The sequence below is a fragment of the Nipponia nippon genome, unplaced genomic scaffold (genome assembly GCF_047370975.1).
Source record: "Nipponia nippon isolate SJK-2023a ecotype South Korea unplaced genomic scaffold, ASM4737097v1 scaffold_8, whole genome shotgun sequence".
Lineage (NCBI taxonomy): Eukaryota > Metazoa > Chordata > Aves > Pelecaniformes > Threskiornithidae > Nipponia > Nipponia nippon.
Window position 1 is genome coordinate 53,107,561 of NW_028262402.1, and position 19,969 is coordinate 53,127,529.

A 19,969-nucleotide genomic window follows, 5' to 3' on the forward strand; every position below is an offset into this window, starting at 1 on the left:
ATAGCTGATTATGTGTTTCATAGCTGTGCCTTTGATTTCATGGTTTCTTTGTGATTTGGCTTAATAAGAGGTACTGTAGTTTCACAATCAACCTTCAATGAACCGATAGGAATGCTACTCAAAAACATATTTTCTATTTTTATTCTTGTCTATTGTCAAAAACTTTGTTGATAACAACATATGCTTAGGAGCTCCTTTGTAGTTTTTAAGGAAATTTTGTTTGCATTATAAACGTGGTGCATACTGGGAACATGATATGCTTGCTGTTCACTCCTTAAACCACACAGGAAAGAGGGAGAAAGTAATGTAGCACGTATTTAAGCAATATCAGCTTCCTTGTGCTACGCTTCTGTCCCGGTTAGGATTCAGTCTCAGCAGGGGCTTATATACGAAGAGATGATGCAGTTTACACAAAAAGGTTCCATACTAGTATTGCCATGTAGGGGTGAACAGCTCTCTTCACCATCTTCTGTCTTGCTGTAACTCCCTCTGCCTTTCAAACGCCTCCAGAGACTTTCAATAGCATGTAAAAGGCCACTCACAATAAAAACAAGCACTAAATTTATCTCCATTGCCACATTTCTCAATCTTTTTACTATGCTGAAGTAACAGCAGCATGGTGAGAACTCATTTAGTTTGCAGTATGCATAGCCTCTTGCTGTGTACCTGGGAGCAGGGAGCCATCCCGATGCCACACAGCGGGGCGGGCTGACACGGGCACGGCTGCTCACTGCAGTAGCAAGTTCTCACACTCTGTGCTTGAAGACATCATGGACATGCAGTAGCAATCAGTAGATGTACAGGCTTGCTTTTATAGCTCTTCTAATCTTTCAAGCACTTTATAAACACTCATTTATGACACTTCAGCATACTATTCTGGGGTATCCTTGAAGGAGAACTGTTAGGCACCAGAACAAAGGGAAGAACATATTACAGAGCACATTGGCAATAAACTTGGTTGCAGAATAGGCTCTTTATGGGTTTAGAATTTGCTTGTCTATTTTACCTTATGTAAGATGTTTGAAACTTTTTTCTTCCCCTTTTATGATGCTGCACTTTCATTGTTTTTGTAGGGCATTAGGACACTACTCCTTGTCCATAATACAGGGCTCAAGTTTGCAAGCCTTCCCTGCCAGGGGAGTCCACCATTCCAGGTGCAGAAGGTCTCACTTCCCTCTGTGCTTACATGCAGCGCTGGCCTAAACAGCTAACTAGCACAGCATGTGGCACAAGCTGGGCAAAGGAACCAAATCAGGAGCCGAAGAGCTATTTGGCTCTTACCGTCTCTGCTGAGACAGTTCCACATCACTCCTTACACAGATATTTGTTTTACAGCATACCTCAACCCTAACCAGCAAAGGAATATAAAGAAAAAGCAGCCACAGCAACAAAACCAACAGAAAGAGAAATAAAACAGGGTATACACAGAAAAATAGGATGCTTATATCCCTTACAGGTTGAACCCACGGAAATGGTTTCTCACCCCTTCCTTTCAATTATAGTCTTTCAATTTAGAACCCATTTTTGTGCATTTATCATTCACAGTTGCTATAGGAAGTCCTTGATGCTCCTCCAGGATAGCTAGCAGATGAGAGTGTCACAACTCAAGTCACTTGATTGGAAGCTCACTGGGGCAGTGCTTTTCCTCCCTGCCTACTTGAAGAGTATCAGTAATGCTTATGGGCACTGTACAAATATTAACAAATCAGCTGAGGATTTCTGAGCTGGCTAGAAAATGAAGAACAATGCAAATAAGCAGCAGGGGAGGTGGAAAATGCATGCAAATCAACCTATACTTTCTGGTCCATAGGTCCCAAGCCTCATTACCTTTGAAACTTTTCCTTGCACTTAAGCAGCACTCTAGCTTCTTTCTCAAACATGGAAGCAGGGTTTGCCATTCACAGTTTAATGAGCCTCAAGGAGATCAAAAGAACAAAGTGAGAGAGATTCCAATTGTCATCTTAAAATAAATTACTTCTGTATTTGTTTATTTATAATTCTTCATCTTATAATTATTTTTCTTCCTGTTTTATAGATATATTTTTGATGGATGTGTAGGAAAAGACAGAATTGCTGCTTATTTGAGAGATGAAGAAAAGCACTAATGCGCCTTCTATGATTGAAGTAGTATAAGGTAATGTTTATCATATATTGCTTTTCATCTTCAATATGCTCTGCAAACATGCATGTATTAAACCTTAAAACATTCTTGTGAGGTACATAAGATAAGGTCATCTTCATTTTCTATTTGGAAAAAACTGTGCCAGAGAGAATTTTACTTCTGTGTGCTTGAGAAGACGACATCAAAGATCAAAATTAGCAAGTTTGTCTGAGTGGGGAAAAGAAGTACAGGCAAGCTAAACAATCAGAGCAATGAGAGGCTTATTCTTATTATTCCCTGTCAGTGAAAATTGTAATTATAAAATCTGGGGTGCAAAAGAGGGGATTTTTTTTCCTCAGAGAAGGGGAAGTTGAACTGAATATATATTGAAAGAATTATTAAAAGGAGTGTACATTTGGCAAAGGAAAAATTCAGAGAACATTCCTATCATATGACAAAGAACAAAACTTGAGCAGGTAGTCTCAGCGCAGTTTCCTTGCATGCATTATGAAGCAGTCATTACCAGCAGGCACAAACGCTGCTTTTTATTCTGGAGAGCTTCTCTTCCTTCAGTAGAAGGAATGGTTATTCAGTATTCACTTTGTTATTTCCTTCTCCAGCACACACTTCCATCCTGCCTTTGGTGCCAAATATTTGACTGAAGAAATACAAATATCTTCAAGGGTTTTCCCAGGAGGTCCTCAGCACTGCCAGTTTAAGGAAGCTGTGTCTTACAGAGCTACACCTGGGGCCATGGGTCAGAGCCCAGCATCAGTAGCTCCAGCAAGGACCCCTGTCACTTGAGACACTTTACAGATGCTGGAGGCAGAGGTAGCCACATACTCTGCAGCTGTATCCGTGCTCTGGTACAGAACAACCCTTAGTCCTGCTCTCTGGGTGTGTACATTTACGTCCTGACTCTTCATCCCTCCTTTCTGAAGAAAGATCAGACAGGAAAGGGAGCAGAGTTTGCTTTAAGACATTGCTGGAAGACCTCTGATCCACCTCTCAAAATCAGCTCAGCCAATGTACTCAAAACCTTCCTCTCTGCGCCCTCCCACGCCCCCAAAGGAAAATACGACTCAGTCTGAGACAAAAAACACACTTAGAAAAAAAATGGTCCATATGATGGTTGCTCTGCAAATTAAAGGAGGGTTGGACAAAGCCAAGGTTGAAGCTACATTGCCAGGCTCAGTTCTAACACTTGTGTATGGGCTAAATGTGCACGTAAAAAAATATTCTAAAAGCAAATACGGTTGGGGCAGCTTTTACTTTGTCTACATGAGATGATGAGGAGAGTTCCACCGAGCACAACCTCACTGAATACACATGGCAGGAAAACCACGTGTGAAACACCAACATTATTTTAATCCTGAGACCAAAGTAGCTCCTCTCAAATGCAAATATATATAATTTAACAGCTTCTACAGACCAAGATTATTTTACCCATGTTGTACATAAAATAAGCCATTTCCATTAAAATTAGAAAGCTGGGTGTTTATGTGTACTACTTGGAAGCCAGAGTTATTTCCCAAAACAAATGCAAATCTTGCTAAAAGCTAAAATGACCTCACACTTCAGTCATTGCAAAAAGCCGGTTTATAAACCGGCTCTATGAAACAAGCATGGTGTTACCGCTTTCATGTACGTCCTATGAGACCAGTTCCGATAATCCCTGGGATTTAGTGACACCTAGTGGTATTTTCTTGAGTAGGAAAAGCCCATTCAGTCTTACTTTATTAAATGCTACAAGCCTATGTTAGCAGAATGGCTCCTCTGAATGCCCTGTGGCAGATTTCCTCCCTGCCTTCCTTCCGCTTTCTGAATCGCACGGGAAGCTGAGAGAGCCCACAAGGACTGCAGTAAGAACTGCACTCTTTCTTTACAAATGAAAGAACAGTTTCATAAAATATGGGAATGGAAGAAAAATGGTTGTTCCATGCATAGATCGGGCACCCCTCACCCCCCCCCCCCACTCCCCCAGATGTCTAGGTGAGGACTTCAGCATCTTCGGAAATCACTGTGCAGAGAAATGCAGCGTACTCCTCTGAGGGCTGGTCTGAGACCCAGCTGGTGCCAGGCTTTGGATGTAAAACTGCAGTCAATCATTACGTGTCTTTAGGAATATGCAACAGGCTGCTTTATGGGGTTGCAGTGGTTCTCAGAAAGTTTTTTAATAGTCTTCTGGTATTTTTCACTTGCACTAGTCTTTTCTATGATCCTTGCCACACATAATGTCCTGTTTCTGGCATCCAGTAAATGTTTAATTCCTGCTAAAAATACATCTTCCCTGCCTAAATGAAGGTCCTTTTCCAGCAGGTGTCACTGTGAGGTAATAAACACAAAATCCAAGTCGCTCACTGGGGTGTGGGGAGCTCGGTGGGATGCAGGACACCCTTGGCCTGGCCAGGCAAAGGGCCTGTGGCTCGGCACCCTCAGGGTGAGGAACCCTGGCTGGCTTCTCACCCCAACACACACACCACAGGCTGCCAAAAAAGTGTCTGGGAAAAGGCAGCCATAGGCCTTGTCCAGCACCTGGTGGAGGAGGCTTGTAGGGTTTGCCTCCTCTGGGCCATGCCCTCACCCTCCAGCAACTCCATGAGCTGGGTGGCATGGGTGGAGGGGGCCACTCAAAATTCATCAGCAATGGAGCATCTACTTTTGAGTGTGAATTAGCTGTAGTCCTACGCAGGATGAATTCTTGCAGGCTTCAGTAGCAGAGCCTACATTTTCAAGCTTGGGCTTCTGCAGTGTCATGATGTCCTTAATTTCACAACCGCAGGACTGATTTTCCAAAGCAGTTAAGTCATTCAAGGCTGTGACTGTATAGCTGTTTACCTAAGGACCGGGTGCCTGGGGCCAGGAAGCCGGATTTGAAAATGTCAGCATAATTTCATGTTTTGTTGTGGCCAAACTTAAAAATTTGGTTGGCTGCAGAACTTCAGCTCAGGTTTGATAGCTTTGTTAATCTCTGTAGTGGTTTTACAGTTTTGCTGTTATAACAATTCAATATCTAAGTGTCTGGGAAATTCAGTCATAATAGTCTTTACGAGCAATTCAATTATGTAAATTATTATGTTATTGTTATACAATATAAACCACAAGTAGACGTAGATATAGAAATGGATGAGGAATTTTTGACAGCACTTTTTCTCTGAAAAATGTTAACACACAAGAATGTTTTGTAGAACTGTACCAGCTTTGCCTAACCTTCCTTTAGAAGGGAGTGAAGGAGGACAGGAGCTAAGAGTATCCAAAAGCTGATGAGGAGGGCACTCTGCTGCACTGTGTGTGACCAGCTTTCTACACCAAACCACACTTGATTCTGGCTCTTGGCTGTCACTTTTCAGAGTGCCAGGACCATAAAGCTCCTCTGGGCTGGAGTGTTTTCTCATTTTAAGTTTTTCGTAAGAACTTTCAAATGCTCTTTGTTTTGTACGGGCTATTAAAAAAAAAGGGGGAACATTTCTGTGAATATAAATAATTTCCCATTCATCTCTACTTAAAGAGAAAATATGTTTTTATTTAAGGAAGTCTATGTTAGAAAAGTCTAGGGGTTTATTTTATTTTATTTCAATAAATTATTTTCTCATAGATGTTATGGAAAGAGAAGTTTAATGTAATTTTTTCTATCAAAAAAGAACTACTGTCAAGCAGCTCTTCAACCTACAGAGTCTCTCCAGACCGACCGCATTATGTGGACATAAGGGTTAGAACAATTTCAGATCAGCACAAGGAGTTTAAACTATAACTTGACAATTCAAAATACTGCTGGTTCCTATAACTGCTGCCGTGAATTATGGCCTGTTACATGCAATGGGAGTCAAGTACCTTTATTTACCAGCAGCAGCTGAAATCATGCAACTTCATTGTGCAGTGCTCTCTGAAAAGGTGTCCTCAAACAACAGATTTCTGGGGTTTGTCAGTAACTTAGAAACGGCTCAGTAGATTTTGCCCTTTTGTTATGGGTTAATAACAAATAGGAAAACTTTCTTGGTATGGTTTGCATGTTTGAAGCTACAGTGAATTTCAACTCTTGCACCCTGTACCTCTGCTTTCACAAAGACAATGCTGGCTCCATCAAACTCCCTCGAGCCCCTAAAGAGATACTTCAACATGAGCATTAGAATCTCTTCCAGCTTTAAGTTTCGCTCTTTAAAGCATGGAAGGTGACGTGAGAGAACATATTTCTGAGTCTGACTTTTGTCTTTCGATCTCTGAAGACAAACTTCCTTGAGGTGAGCAGATTAACTAGTACAGGATGCGCATTAATTGCTTCTGGCCTGCACTCTAATTTTCACTTTTAAAATTACTTTTAATGCAAAAAACCTGTCCTTTAAATAAGTTGTAAGAAAGTAATGTAAAGAAATGTGACCTTTCTTGGATTTTTCCCTCTAACTGCTTCTTTTCTTGTGCTAAGCTTATTCAGTACCATGAGTGAGAACTTGATGTACAAAGATCTACAAAGCCTACACAACACTACTCAGAAACTTATCAAAGTTTCAGATCTGTGATGTGTGTGTTATTTTTTTCTTACTCTTCATGATTCAGAAACCCAGTTAAGAAAAAAGGCATTACTGGATTTGTGTCACTGTGAGGCACTGCCAAGTTTAAGCATTCTTCACAGGACAGATAGCCAGGTTTTGTATGGAAAAAATCAGTGAAGGGGAAGGTAGAAGGACAGGATCTTCTACTTTCCACCCAAGGGGGGATCACTGCAGAAGGGCTAACAGCCACATGATTATTCGACCTTCAGCCTGTCAGCAACAGTCCCAGCTCCACAACTAGCCCATGTGCCGTGCTTGGAGCATGGCTTTTTAGACCCAGCTGGCAATTCTCCTTCCCATTCACTGTGACTTACACAGTACCATGGACATTGCTCAAGTCATGTTTAGTTTTAACGCTAATGATTTCCTAGTCAGTGGAAAATTCTAGGTACTTCAATAACCACAGATTGGGAGGGACTGAGGAAAACAGTGAGCAGAGAGCCATCAAGAGCTGGTATGAAATATTGGGCACAAGTTAGATTTTCCATTTCACTACCTATCCATGCTTACTGACTAAGAGATATTAAAGACCATTACACCTAGTAAAAATTATTGAATTGTGAATGCCTCTTGTGCTATGCATTTGTAATGCCACTTGTAACATAGTATAATAAAATTAAGGAAGTCCAGACTTACTTTATTGAGCTGTGCAACGGAATGATTGCATCAAAGGATACTTCAAGTTCTTTTTATCATAGAGAGAGTCTGTTGTATTTGGAGAGAATATTGCTAACCTCTGAGCTCCCATTAAACATAGAACTAGAGAGCCATTGCTGCAATGACTCCAAAGACAAAGGATTAAACATAGCAGTGTCTTGCAAGATTGTATTCCCCTCTAATGAATACTAGAAAGGAAGAACGAAAAGTGATTTGTAGTATTTCTTTGTAATTCTGCCTCCAAATTATTCCAAAAGGGAAAACAAACTAGGTACTCAGATGCTTTCTGCCAAATAGCTCAGCTCTCAGAGATGTACCATTCCAGAATAACTTTCCATAAAGAGTAATAGGAATCAGAAACAATAAATTTTAAGTTGGAGCCTGACCAATTTACAAACAGGCTGACTGCAAATGCCTTCAACAGGACTGGAACTGGTGACTCAGAAGCTGCCTTCTTTCATTTAAGAGCCTGAGGCAGAAGGGATAAATGAAATAAAAATCATTCTCCGTTTGTTGCAGTGTTGTTCCTTTGCGTAAGAGAGAGCTTTTTCACTTTGTTTCACTTCTAGAAAGCTGAATTAATGGCTAAGCATGGAATTAGTTCTCCAACTTCTTTTACTACTGAAGTGATGCTAAGAGCAAGTTGGGTCAAAGAAGCCAGGCCACAGCTTCTCTCTTTTAGAATCAAAGCAAGGTAGCTTTCATAAACCATCTCTAGCTTTCCGCCATTCAGAGTCAATGTGTCTCCTTCCCATGGCAGCGTAAGCATCTGTGTTAGGTGGGGCAGGACACCACAAGCCTGTTTACATGACCCAACACTAACTGATGGTCAGCGGCTGCTTTTCCCAGCTATCAGCACACTCTCCTTTTCGTCCAGGCCCTGCTATTCTGAAAAACAGGGTGGTATACAGAGATATCAGATTGCATTCACATCCTCTTATAACCACACAGCCAAAGCAAACCTCTCAAACAAATATATCTCGAGTATAATTGTCCCTTGCCCTGAACTACTGCAAAGTGTGTTATCCCAGAATGTCAGCATTTGCTTTGCCTGTGTATACAGCCATACACAATAGAGAACTGAATCCTTTAATACTTGCGTTGTTTTACAGGGAAAATATACCTCTTTTCTGTGTGCTTAGACTTCGTGTTTTGTATCTGTCTACCTCTAAGCATCCAGAAGGAATGGAAAGATCAAGTAAGAGACCCACAGGCAGTCCAGCTCACCGCTTGACCTAGCTCTTACAGTAGCCCAGGTCTGGGAGTTGCAAACTAGGATTAAGCATTTTGTCTTGAGTGCAGTTCCAACCTCATCTTGCAGCAACCCCTTCTGTAACCTGGAAGGCCTGTCCTTCACATACTTCTCATATCCTTCTCAGCTGAGTGCTGGAGCCTACATATTGACCAGATACAGTTTTGTTGCCAAGAACTGTCGCCTGAGGAGGAAACTGAGCACTAAACCATTGATGTCAATTCGTTATGTAAATGAGAAAAAGCCACAAAGATTAGATCCAAACTTCCCCAATTTCACGGTTGCTTATACCCTCTTCAGTTCAGTTTTACTCTTTGGCATGTCATTTCACTCTTAATATGATTCCTATTTTCCTGTCATGTTCCCTCCATGGCCTTCCCCTCCCTTTATGAAAAGAGGAGCTGGCAATCATGATAATTAGGCAGACTTGCACTGTGTCATGCAGCCACTTTTGCCTCATGTCCCCTATCACATCATTGCTTTAAGGCTTTTGCTAAGAAACCCACAACCACTTGACAGATCTAAATCCGTCTTTTTTGCCTCAGAAAACAGAAGAAAATCCTATGAAAATTTTTAAAGTAAACTTTTTTAACTGGAGAGAGCTAAGTAGGTTTTGCATTCTTCAAAACAGAAGAGGGGGATTTGCAGAGGGCTGTTTGGCATTACTGTATCACAAGGAACCATCGGTAGCTTTGCTTGAAATGTTTCTTTTTTATCAAAGATATCCCTTAAGATTGTTATCATTATGCTACTTATTTTTTTAATCACAATGCATTTCATATACATTGGTTAAACAGCAGGGCCACGCCTGCACTGCTTTGTTAGGGTTCCTTCTGCAACTGCGCCACAGAGGTGCATCATGCTGCTCCACACTCTCGGCTTGCAAGTGCAGGATGCTTACACTGCAAAATGCCCCGTGCCCATGCAAGCCCCCTCTCTTGCCCAGGTCCTTGCCGCACACTTGCAGACAAGCCCAAATTATGACCTCCCCTCTCCAGCACCTAAATAGGCCTCTTTGTGATGGGATGTCATAAATTTTTTAAAATAAAAAAACCCTGTCTGTTTGGACCCAGGCTGTCACACTCCGTGGCTGACCACTGAACCATACTTCACCAACTCAGAAATGAAAGCATGACCCTTTGTGGCCAGCTGGAAGAGACTTCACCCTGACAGCAACCGCCAAAGGGAGATAAAATAAGGGCAACAGCAGCCACAGCCTAAACAAGTGTTTTCCTTCAGTACTATTTCATTAGCAGCAAAATCTCAGAGAATCAGACTGTGCAGAGACAGGCTAATGAGATAACTGGGAAAATGGAATATTTTTCATGTAATAATAGACTAAAAAAGAATGACTTGTTTAAACCTAGCAAAACACAGGCTGATAATCAGTATGAGGGATGAAAGAAAATATTAAAAGTAGGCACAAAAAACTTAGAAATATAATCCAGCCAGGAATAAATATAAAGCTGGAAGCTAGAAGGAAGTTTCACCAGGGATTGCTAAATTCAGGAACAGCCTCCAGTATGAGGGATGAGGACAAAAAACCCCACTACTCGTAAGATGGAACTAGTTCAGTTCACAACAGAGACTGCGAGAAGTTGTGACCCTTGACAGCAGGGCAGAAACTTCAGGCAGCCATGACACCCCTGGTATTTCTGTGTTCCTAGCAGCAAACCTAAGCTGGAGGCTAAAAGTGAGCATTCAGATCGTGTTATAAAAAAGCCAAGATATGCACAAGTTCACAGAGTTTATGGACAGACAGGCTTTTTCTTCACAGAGGACATAATCAGGGCTGTGCAAGTGATCTGTTGGCAGTCAAATAAAAAACAAAAGTTGCAAAAATGTTTGGTTCAGATCTGTATTCTTATCCAGGCATACAAGAAATCTGGTTTTCTCAGCTGTCAGAAGAATACCCTAACTACTAGGATAGCTGGGTATTTTGGGTAGGGACACTGTTCGGTTACTCTTGCTGTAATGTGATGCTCAAGGTTAATGGTTAAAATGCTTAAATGGGACATGACTCACTAGATACAAATCCTTACTCAAGGGATTTTTTTGAATTATTATTGATATAAAGCAGAATAATCTTGAAGGGGAGATTCAAAACAGGCCATGCCAGGATGTCTGAAAGCACAGTGGTTAGTCCCATATGTAAAGCCCTCATGCAGTCAAACTAGGTGTAACTCATCCCACTTTCTGAGCAACCATTCCAGTCACTGAGCTCCGGAAGATACAGGGGATAATGAAAATCATGACACTGTTACTCCAGTTTGGCAAATCTAACCCCTTCCTGGCTTTCTATTCTACACAGGAATGGAAAAGAGCTATTTGTGAATTATTTTAAGATGACTGAAGTAACTTTTAATAAAGCTAATTAAATGATGTCTCAAAAAAATATTTCCCCCAGGTTATCTATTGGGTAATAATAGGTGAAGGAAAAAGAAAATGGCCAAGAGTAATAAAGTCACAAGTGAGCATGTATACAAACCCTGATGACCTAGTTAACCATAATTACTATTTTTAAATCACTTTGTTCCAAGACAGGAAAGACACTTGAAAAGATTTGAATTAAGAAAAGGTAATGACTTGGCAGCCCAGTTACGCTGGATAAAATTCTGAGAGAAAAATTACTATGGAGAAAAGCTGATTGTGAAAGAGTTACACTAACAGCACAAATACATGCACTGTTACTGAAGCGGAAAGGGCAGGATAATATACCAAGAACACAGAACAATATGTTAAAAAATTCACCTTCTGCCTTGTACTAAACGAGCTTCTTCATTCTGCTTTCTTGGGCTTTCTCCAAACATGCTTTCTGCAATAGTTGTGTTTCACCAGAAAGCTTTTCTTTGTCTAGGAGCAATCCCGGGGTGATCTAGCAGAGGTAAGGATCTTGTTTCCAGTTCAAATCACAATACTTAAGACTCTGGTTCTGCACACAGCTCAGCTAATGGGTGTCTGCTGAACTCTGTTTTCAAACCACTGGTCTGAGCTACCCTAGGGAAAATTTCCTCCGATTGTCCCACAAACAGGCCTGTAGCACTAACTGTGGTGCTGCAGTAAAGAGAAGTTGCCTGTCTTTTCTAATCATACTTCCTCAACTCTTATAAACATTCTAGCTGACACACTAGGCAAAACTCTGCATCTACACTTAGGGCAATCTAGCATGACATCACTGTCCGTGATTAGACCCTACATCTACTCTAAGCAGAATTTAGTCCACATTTGGTCCTAATGAAATCAATTTAGTTTCCTTCTTTTTTTTCTTCAAAGGAATTTTCACCCAAATATATAAATCTCTGGTTCTTCTGCATTCTGCGTTGGCTGTCTAGCTTATTCAGTGACATTTATGCTTCATCTGTACTTGGATTTTTTTTAAACCTCCAGGGCAGATCTCTTATATAAATTTTTTTATGGTCTCTGCTCAGCTGATGTGTTAGGGTGAAGACTGTGACTTTCAGTAAGATAGCATAGAACTGTTTGAATGATAAGCTGCTCCACAATGTAACTTGAACTCAGAAAGGATGAAAGAGTGTGTGGTGGAGGCTCTCCCTATCACAGCAAATTTCCCCCAAGGGGTGTGGCTGAGGGCTGAGTGGGATTTTTTTTTTCCTCCAAAGACCATATGAGAATTGCTCTTTGAATTCAGATACTCATGTATTTCTCTGGCAAAAAAAACACTCTGTAAGCATCTGTCAGATCTTTTACAGACCTGGAGGTCTGCTTATCGGAAGCAGAGTTATATGAGAAATAGCTTGTGAAAAATAGTGTAGCTCTACTTTAGATCCACAGAGGAAAGATACAGGATTTCAGCATGTACTATTAACAGGCAAAAATTGAATTTGAATTTGCTACAATTTTGAATTTGTTACAATATGTCTGAAACAGATCAACTGTAGTCAATTGGAACTGAACGTTTCACCAGAGAAACAGTGAGCTAGCAAAAATACACGCAGATTCAACCAGGAGAAAATGAAGACCTCAACTATTTGCACTTCAGGCAAGGTAAGACTTCAAATAGAAATGCAGTATTGCTTTGCTGATGCCCTGTCTCTGCAGTTTACATACTGCTTCAGCTGCCCACTGTGTTCTGAGTGTGCTTTAACGAGGCTGCTGGTCCCACATAACCCAAACTGTCTTGGGACATATTTAGGACTCTGAGCAAAGAAGATTTCAGGTCCCTTCTGGTTCATTAGCATTCATGGGCACAAGGGTCCCCTGCAAAAAATGTGCTCACAGTCTGACCAGTCCTCCTGTGATGTGCAAGGCTGCAAAAGATGGAGCTCCACAGGTATGGAGCAGGACGAGGGGATGGGCAGCATATTCCTCACCACGCCCGCCTGCCTGTTTTTCCTCTGAAGTGTAACAGTTAACAGATAAAATTGAGGCAGGGAACAAAGAAGGATGCTCTGGGTTTTCTATTAATTTACATGATGTAATCCTAAATAGAGTTCATTTATTTCAAGATTGTATTCTGGGGAGACCAAGAGCCTGCTGTGCCTTTTACTGCAGAACTTAAATAAACAAGTGAAAAGGAGAACTACTCAGAGAAAACCACATCTGTAATAATGCATAAACCTAGGCCTGAGAAACCATTTATGTCACAAATGAAGCAAAGCTGGTGGTATCGTCCAGTTGTTCTGCACTTTTGAGCATATCACAGAAGATGGCATAATTTATCCTCATTTGAATAACAGGAAAACTTAAGGCATTTACAATTCTGATACAAGTTCATAGCGGTGAAAGATCTGAAATATTAAACATTTGAAAAAGTGGTTCTGTGCAAAATTTACCTCAAAAATAGTAATTCAGCTTTTGTTATACATTAAAAGGTTACTACGGCAACTTGATAGCTGAACTATAATTAAAAATGGGTTCTTACTCCTATGGCAAATTCCAGTTTTGCAGATTCTCTCTCCTCTGCTATTTTGATTGTCAATGTATTTTCTGCCCTTATTACAATTGACTTTTTTCTTTAAATGATGATAACATTCATACTGAGACGTAGAGCTCCAGCAAAGATAATATGGACTTGCCTTATTGGGTTTATTTCTCTCTTTATATGCTAATTCTCTGCATGCTGAATCCAGTTTCCTGCTCTTGCATTGCATTACTTACGTGGTTTGCATTTGAGATAGGTTATTTTAAATGTGATTATCCTGATCACGTCAAACCAATGCATATAGTTCATATAGTTTTCTCCATCTCTTGACTTCTATGCTACGTCGAGTCTCTTTTAACTCTTCAAGCCGCGCTGTCAAAATCTCTCTCACGTATGTCTTGCATTTTCTCTTTGTCGGTTTTTCCTTACTGCTCATAAATTAACACTATCCTCTTGGCTGTTCTTTGTGGGAAGCGTTGTCAAGGCTGATTTTTGGGTCACTCAGATAAGAGGGGTTTTGAACCTGCACACACACACTGTATCTACCACCCTTCAGCATTTCAGAGCTTACTCCCAAGCCCAAACGATTTCATCTCTAGGAAACTCCCTGTAACACTCAGTAGAATTCCTTATTCACCTGCATTTCATGACTGTGCCCTTCAGAAAATCTGATAAGATACAGTTGGTGCATTAGTCACCCACTCCTACTATAGACCAGGCTCAGAAGTATGCCAGTAACTCTCTCTCTTTAAGAAAGTGATTCATTTTGAACAGAATTTTTTTTGCTATTCAATACTCAACCTGAAATATGCCATGGTTGCCAAGATAAGTTAATAATTTGCCTATCATCAGGTAGGTCTGAATCCAGTCTCTGATTGCCGTTATCTAAGCCCAGAAGGGAAATTTCCCACAGTAGTGAAATTTTCTGAAAATTTCCCTTTACTGCTTTAGCAGCAACAGCAATGGTGGCTCTGGTGGCTTCTGTGCCCACAGTTATTTTAAATGTGCTCTGATCAGACTTAATAGATGTGGAGTTTATAGTCATACCTGATTTACAACTATGGTGATTTTTGTCTACATTAGGGCTCTAAGTGTTGGTACCAACAATGTAGATACAGTGTCCTTGCAGTGATGACATTACTTTGAATGGGGGAAGAAATCAGAGAGTGAAGACAGGCAGGGTCTTCTGCTATTATTTCTACAGCATCAAAGCATTCGTATTACAGTATTCGTATTGACTTACTTTATATTGATATCAATATCTCTAATTCACATTGACATTTAGGCTAGGATTTTCAAAGGAATTTGAAGTACCTATATAAGCTTAATTTGGTTTGCACTGCTGGGATCTCAGACACTGTTAAGAATCTCCCTGTGACTTCTTACAAACACCAAGTGTGGAACAAACACCAAGTGGGGAACAAAGTTTCTGTTTTTCAGAAAGGTTGTTAGGATTTCATAAGTATAATCAATAACTTAGAGCTCAAGTGTCCCTCACACTGTCATTAATAAAGCTATCTATTACTTGTGCTCAGCCAGTAACATTATAGGTAGTGGAATGAATAGGAAGTTTGAAGAGGAAGTGTGAGAAACAGACTGAAGGCAGTATAATGTTGATGGTAATCATTATGCTTCTTTACAGCGAAGATGAAGAACTCCCTGCTCGCGGCTATCTTTTTATTTGCAACAGGTGAGTTTTCATTTTCTGCATAACTTACTACTGTCTATAAACAGTAAAAATTCGTAACGTTACTCACAGCCAAGGCTGTACGACCAAAATCATGACCAAATTAAGTTCTGTGGGTAGGAGAAACAACAGCCAGTAATGTTTTTTTCTTGTTTCTTTTACAGTTATCTTGTTAAACGATTCCGTTTTATTCCCCAGATTCCTGCAACTGCATAAACTGGGACTTCCCGTTTTGCCAGCAGCTCCCAGGTGGGTAAATACTCCTCACGTAATACCTGCTTCATCGCAAAGACGAACGTCACTGCCGAAGGAAACCCGCCAGCCCAGCCGCCGCCGCTGTGAGGCACCGCCGCGCGCTCCTCGCGCGCAGCAGCTGCGCGGCCCCGCCCCCCCCCCGGCCGCGCGCGCGCGCGCTCGCGCTCCGCCGCCCCGCCCGGTGCCCCGGCGCCGCCTGGCGGCCGCCCCGCCCCGCCGCGCGCCCCCCGCCCCGCGGAGCCGCCTGCAGGCGGGGGGGTTTGCCTGCAAAGAAAGGCCTGCAGGTTTCCGAAGGGGCAAACCGCCCGGGGCGGCAGAGAGGGAGGGCGTCTCTGTGTAACGGCAGAGCGTCTGCGGCTGCGGCTGCGTAGGGGTGACCAGCCAGTATGAACAAATCCTGCCTGGTGGGCAGCCTCTGGACAAATTAACATGGTTTCAAAAGGCAGCAGAATCCGGCGTGATTACGTGTGAGAATTATTTGTGCTGTACATTTAACTGATAAGTTACTGTTAATGGCAAAAAGGACCAGGCCAACGCATTTGCGTAGATGTTATTACACAGCAGCTGGTGGTCATCTGATGTGCTCCATGCTGAATGTATTTAAGGCAGAAAGATCTTACTTGCTAAGAGCCACAGCAGAGAAGACAGGTTTATGAGCACATGGCGGCACTAGGTAAGACATCATCAGGAGGACTATATTTTTCTGAAATTAGCCACAGATAATTTTCTTGTCCTTGCTATTAGCCAATCAGACCAAAGTCTATACTAAAGTATTACTGAGAACACCACATACAATAGGAAGAAAAACAAGAAGTTCTAGAGTGAAAAAATTTGGCTTTTTTTTTTTTTTTTTTAAGAAGGTGGATTGTGATGCCTTTAGAACAGAGAGAAATTTTTTTTTCTTTCTTTGCCTAGCTCTTTAAGGACAATCATGGTACAGGACTACTACTATTCTAGGGCTGGGAAGAACTGATAATATGCATGTTCTTTAAGGGGAAGCAGTACAGTAAGACAAAAAAGCACTAGGATAAAACTGAATGTGCATGTAGACACTAATACCAACAAATAGGACAAATGAAAAAAAACCAGTGTGTAACATTCATTATGCTCTTCTGGAGAAAGTAACATAGAATTTTGGTGTATTGGCAGCAGGGTGGTGCACTGGGGTCTTAGTTGAGCTAATACACTGTTTCCACACATAAAATCTATTTTTTCTTTGTCTATTCTAATACTATCATTTCATAGAGAAAGTCAGAAGTTTTTTGAGACTGAGAGCGTGAGGAGCAATAGCAGACCCTGTTCTTTATAAGCAGAGCCAGGTCTGCCATGCTGTGGTAACCACTTGGACCTCAGTTAACAGAAATTATTTGGGGAATAAAGTAGTAGAAACTTAGTAGAAGAGGGAAAATGTTTCCTTCTCGTCACTGTCTCCGGAACTGTTATTTCAAATAATTTCAGGAGCAGTATGTTACAAGCATATTGACATGAAGAGTTACAGCAGTTCCAAAAAGATTTTGTTTTCAGGTGTTTCTTTAAAACAACAACAACAAAAAAGAAACACCAAGTAAATGAAAGGCTTAATTCAGAGTAAAACAGGAGAAGAATGTGAGAACAGCTGCTACTTTCCCCAGTTGTTAGAGCACCATGTCCATAGATGACGTGGCCAAGATTTGGTTTGGTGGTCAGACTAGGAAAGCAAAGAATTCAATAATTATTCACATTGCTGTAGAAACAAGGAAGAGTTGATTTCTACCTTCCCAAAAGGAAACTGCACACACCTAAACTGATGCAGCATAACTTTATTAGAAAAGCACATTTCTTTTAGTAGGAGAAAGGAAGTGTCAGAGGGTGAGGTATTAAAGTCTGACCTACACTCATGTGACACAGTTTTTGGTCCAAATCAACTTTTAACTTAAACATACAGCTGCCATCTGAATGATGAGAACAATACCGAGGATACTCTGTAACTCAGGTTGTGGGAAGAAATGGCTCTGAATGAGGAAAAGAGGAGGACTGATCTTTTCTCTTATAGCCTAGGTTATGAGATACCATAACCATGCTGTAACACCAACTCCAAATATGCATATTTACTTATCAAAAATCAAAACATTTCTTATTCAAGTTTGATAGGCCTATTGGCAACTTATTAAATCTAATAGGTGTAAAGAACATGTGACTTGACTCATCAGCAAAAGCTCATTTTTATCACCCTTGGTATCCTGTACCTGCTGAGATCCTTATCTACTTTTCTGAAGAGAAAAAAAAATATTTCTCTGTCTTTTTTTAGAAGTGTGGGTGGTACTTTGAGACATCATGTCTGATTCTTCTGAACTAATAGTTCAGACAGTAAGACACAAAGCAAAAAGAAAACAGTCATATTTTATCACTATCATTTCTGATAAGGGATTTTTGAAATACTGAAATACACTTAACCACTAGATACTAAAAGTGAGTTCCTTTAAGAATGTCATCAGCATTTAATTTCCCTTCAGTTGAAAAATGTATATGTTCAATTGCAAAAAACCCCCGTATTTTTCTTTCAAAAAATTAAGCACGAGTCCTGCTTTATAATGTGATCTCGATGAAGCTGGCAGTATGAGCAGCATATGTTTTTTTCTCCAGCAATAGTGCATTACTCTGAACTCTGGATAGAGATGACTGATGGTTTTGGAGTAACTCTGGAGTCTAGTTAATTGGTTCTACTGTTGATAATTAGTCCTACGCTGCAGTGTATAATGCTTTGCAAGAAACTCCACGGTAATTCTTGCCAGTTAGAAATTATGGAAACATCACATTGGCCCTTGGTGTTACTCACTAAAATGCGGCCCCTCTCTCTTTTTTACCTTCAACTTAGTTGCATGGCCTTAATTTCTAAGATGTTTCACAAGGGTGCGTGCAGTCGGTTCTGGCCTATGCTTTCAAAACATCTATAAATTTGTATTTAACAGTTGATGAGCTGCTCCAGGCAGAGCTGTTGCCAACTCTGGTTTATAATCCTGTGGGTGAACAGTGCCTCCCACCCGTGCAAGGCAGATGGTCCTGGATCTCCAGGATTCCCAAGTCACAGGAACTCCTCCAGGGAAGGGGCTTGCTCCCCAGATCCAGAGTAACCCACCAGAAGCCAATGCTTTGTACAAGTTTCAGCAAACAATTGAAAGCTTCCAGAAACACAGTGGCAAGACAGGCACTGTCTGTCAGATGGGAACAGTGTGAAATGAGAGCAGAGCTAGGAGATAGAAATCTAAAGTCTCTTAGGGCAAGAGGTTCACAGTAATTTTGTCGTCTGGTTTAAGGACATTACCTTGCAATAGCTTTCCTCAAAGCTAGTAATGCTTCCTTGCATATGTGCAATTTGTTTCTGCAATTTTTGTGCCAAAGAATGCAGTAGTGTTTCCAGATGTATAAAAGATATTTCATTTAGAATTGAGGGGAAAAAAAATTAAGCTTTAAATAAGTGCAGAGGCAAGCAGCAAGCAAGATGTCGCTATTACAGGAGAAAAACAGTTCAAAGGTGTAATGATACCAAAGCGGTAGGAAACACCATAGCAAGCATTTCAGCTCTGTGTAGTTGAGCACATAACAGCTGGTAACGGCATCACAAAACACAGAAAGAATAATCCTTTTCTACCTTCATGTAGGAAAACTAGGTTTTACTTGGAAACATTAGGACTGAAAAGGTTTAACCTTTCTAAATGTCCCTGTCTCTTGTTCTAAGCTTTAGTGACCTACTTGCCTTGAGAGTAAACATGGCATAAGGACTTACACAGCTAGTTCTTATTTTGTTGCACAAAAGGGTATAGCCTATTTTGTATTTGCTTTTGCTTCTCATAGTCAGCTCACACCGGTTAATGATAAACAGTTGCCTGTGATGTGTCTTTTCCAGTCCACATGTTTTCATCTTGCAGATTGGGACAATGAATTGGTATGCTACAAAGAATTAAGTGAGGACCTAACCTGTACCTGGCTGCCAGTACCCAGTGCTCCGAATGCAATTAATTATACCGTATTCTTAAAATGGTAAGTCTAAAAGTCATTTCAGAAAATGACAAGCTGTCATTGCTGTTCAGCATGATTTCTACCTGCCAGAGTTTTGCTCCAACATATTTCATCACATTGTAGGTTATTACACAATACTGGTCAAAATCTTTCTTCACATCTCATCAATACCTATTGATTTGGTAAGAGCTTGGTAAGAGTGTGGTGGGTTGACCCTGGCTGGATGCCAGGTGCCCACCAAAGCCACTCTACCACTCCCACACCTCAGCTGGATGGGAGAAAATATAATGAAAGGCTCGTGGGTTGAGATAAGGACAGGGAGGTCACTCACCAATTACCATCATGGGCAAACCAGACTTCACTTGGGGAAAAAAATAATTTCATTTATTAGCAATCAAATCAGAGTAGGATAATGAGAAATAAAACCAAATCTTAAAACACCTTCCCCCCCACCCCTCCCTTCTTCCTGGGCTCAACTTTACTCCCGATTTTCTCTACCTCCTCCTCCTCAGCGGTGCAGAGGGATGGGGAATGGGGGTTGCGGTCAGTTCATTACATGTTGTCTCTGCTGCTCCTTCCTCCCCAGGGGAAG

The 19,969-nt window shown here is 41.0% G+C and overlaps 1 protein-coding gene across 3 annotated transcripts in view; it reads left to right on the forward strand.

Annotated features, from left to right (window-relative positions):
• Positions 1–12,209: 12,209 nt before the first annotated feature.
• Positions 12,210–19,969, forward strand: part of LOC148050624 (interleukin-6 receptor subunit beta-like) — a 38,047-nt gene continuing 30,287 nt past the window's right edge. For 2 of the 3 annotated variants that reach the window (XM_087742590.1, XM_087742593.1), the window contains exons 1-4: positions 12,210–12,562; positions 15,082–15,129; positions 15,325–15,375; positions 19,287–19,398. In XM_087742590.1, the coding sequence (XP_087598716.1) occupies positions 15,087–15,129; positions 15,325–15,375; positions 19,287–19,398 (206 nt within the window). In that variant the 5' untranslated portion in view covers positions 12,210–12,562; positions 15,082–15,086. Of the gene's footprint in view, positions 12,563–14,576; positions 14,621–15,081; positions 15,130–15,324; positions 15,376–19,286; positions 19,399–19,969 lie in introns of those variants that run through there. The other variant, XM_087742592.1, reaches the window with a different exon arrangement.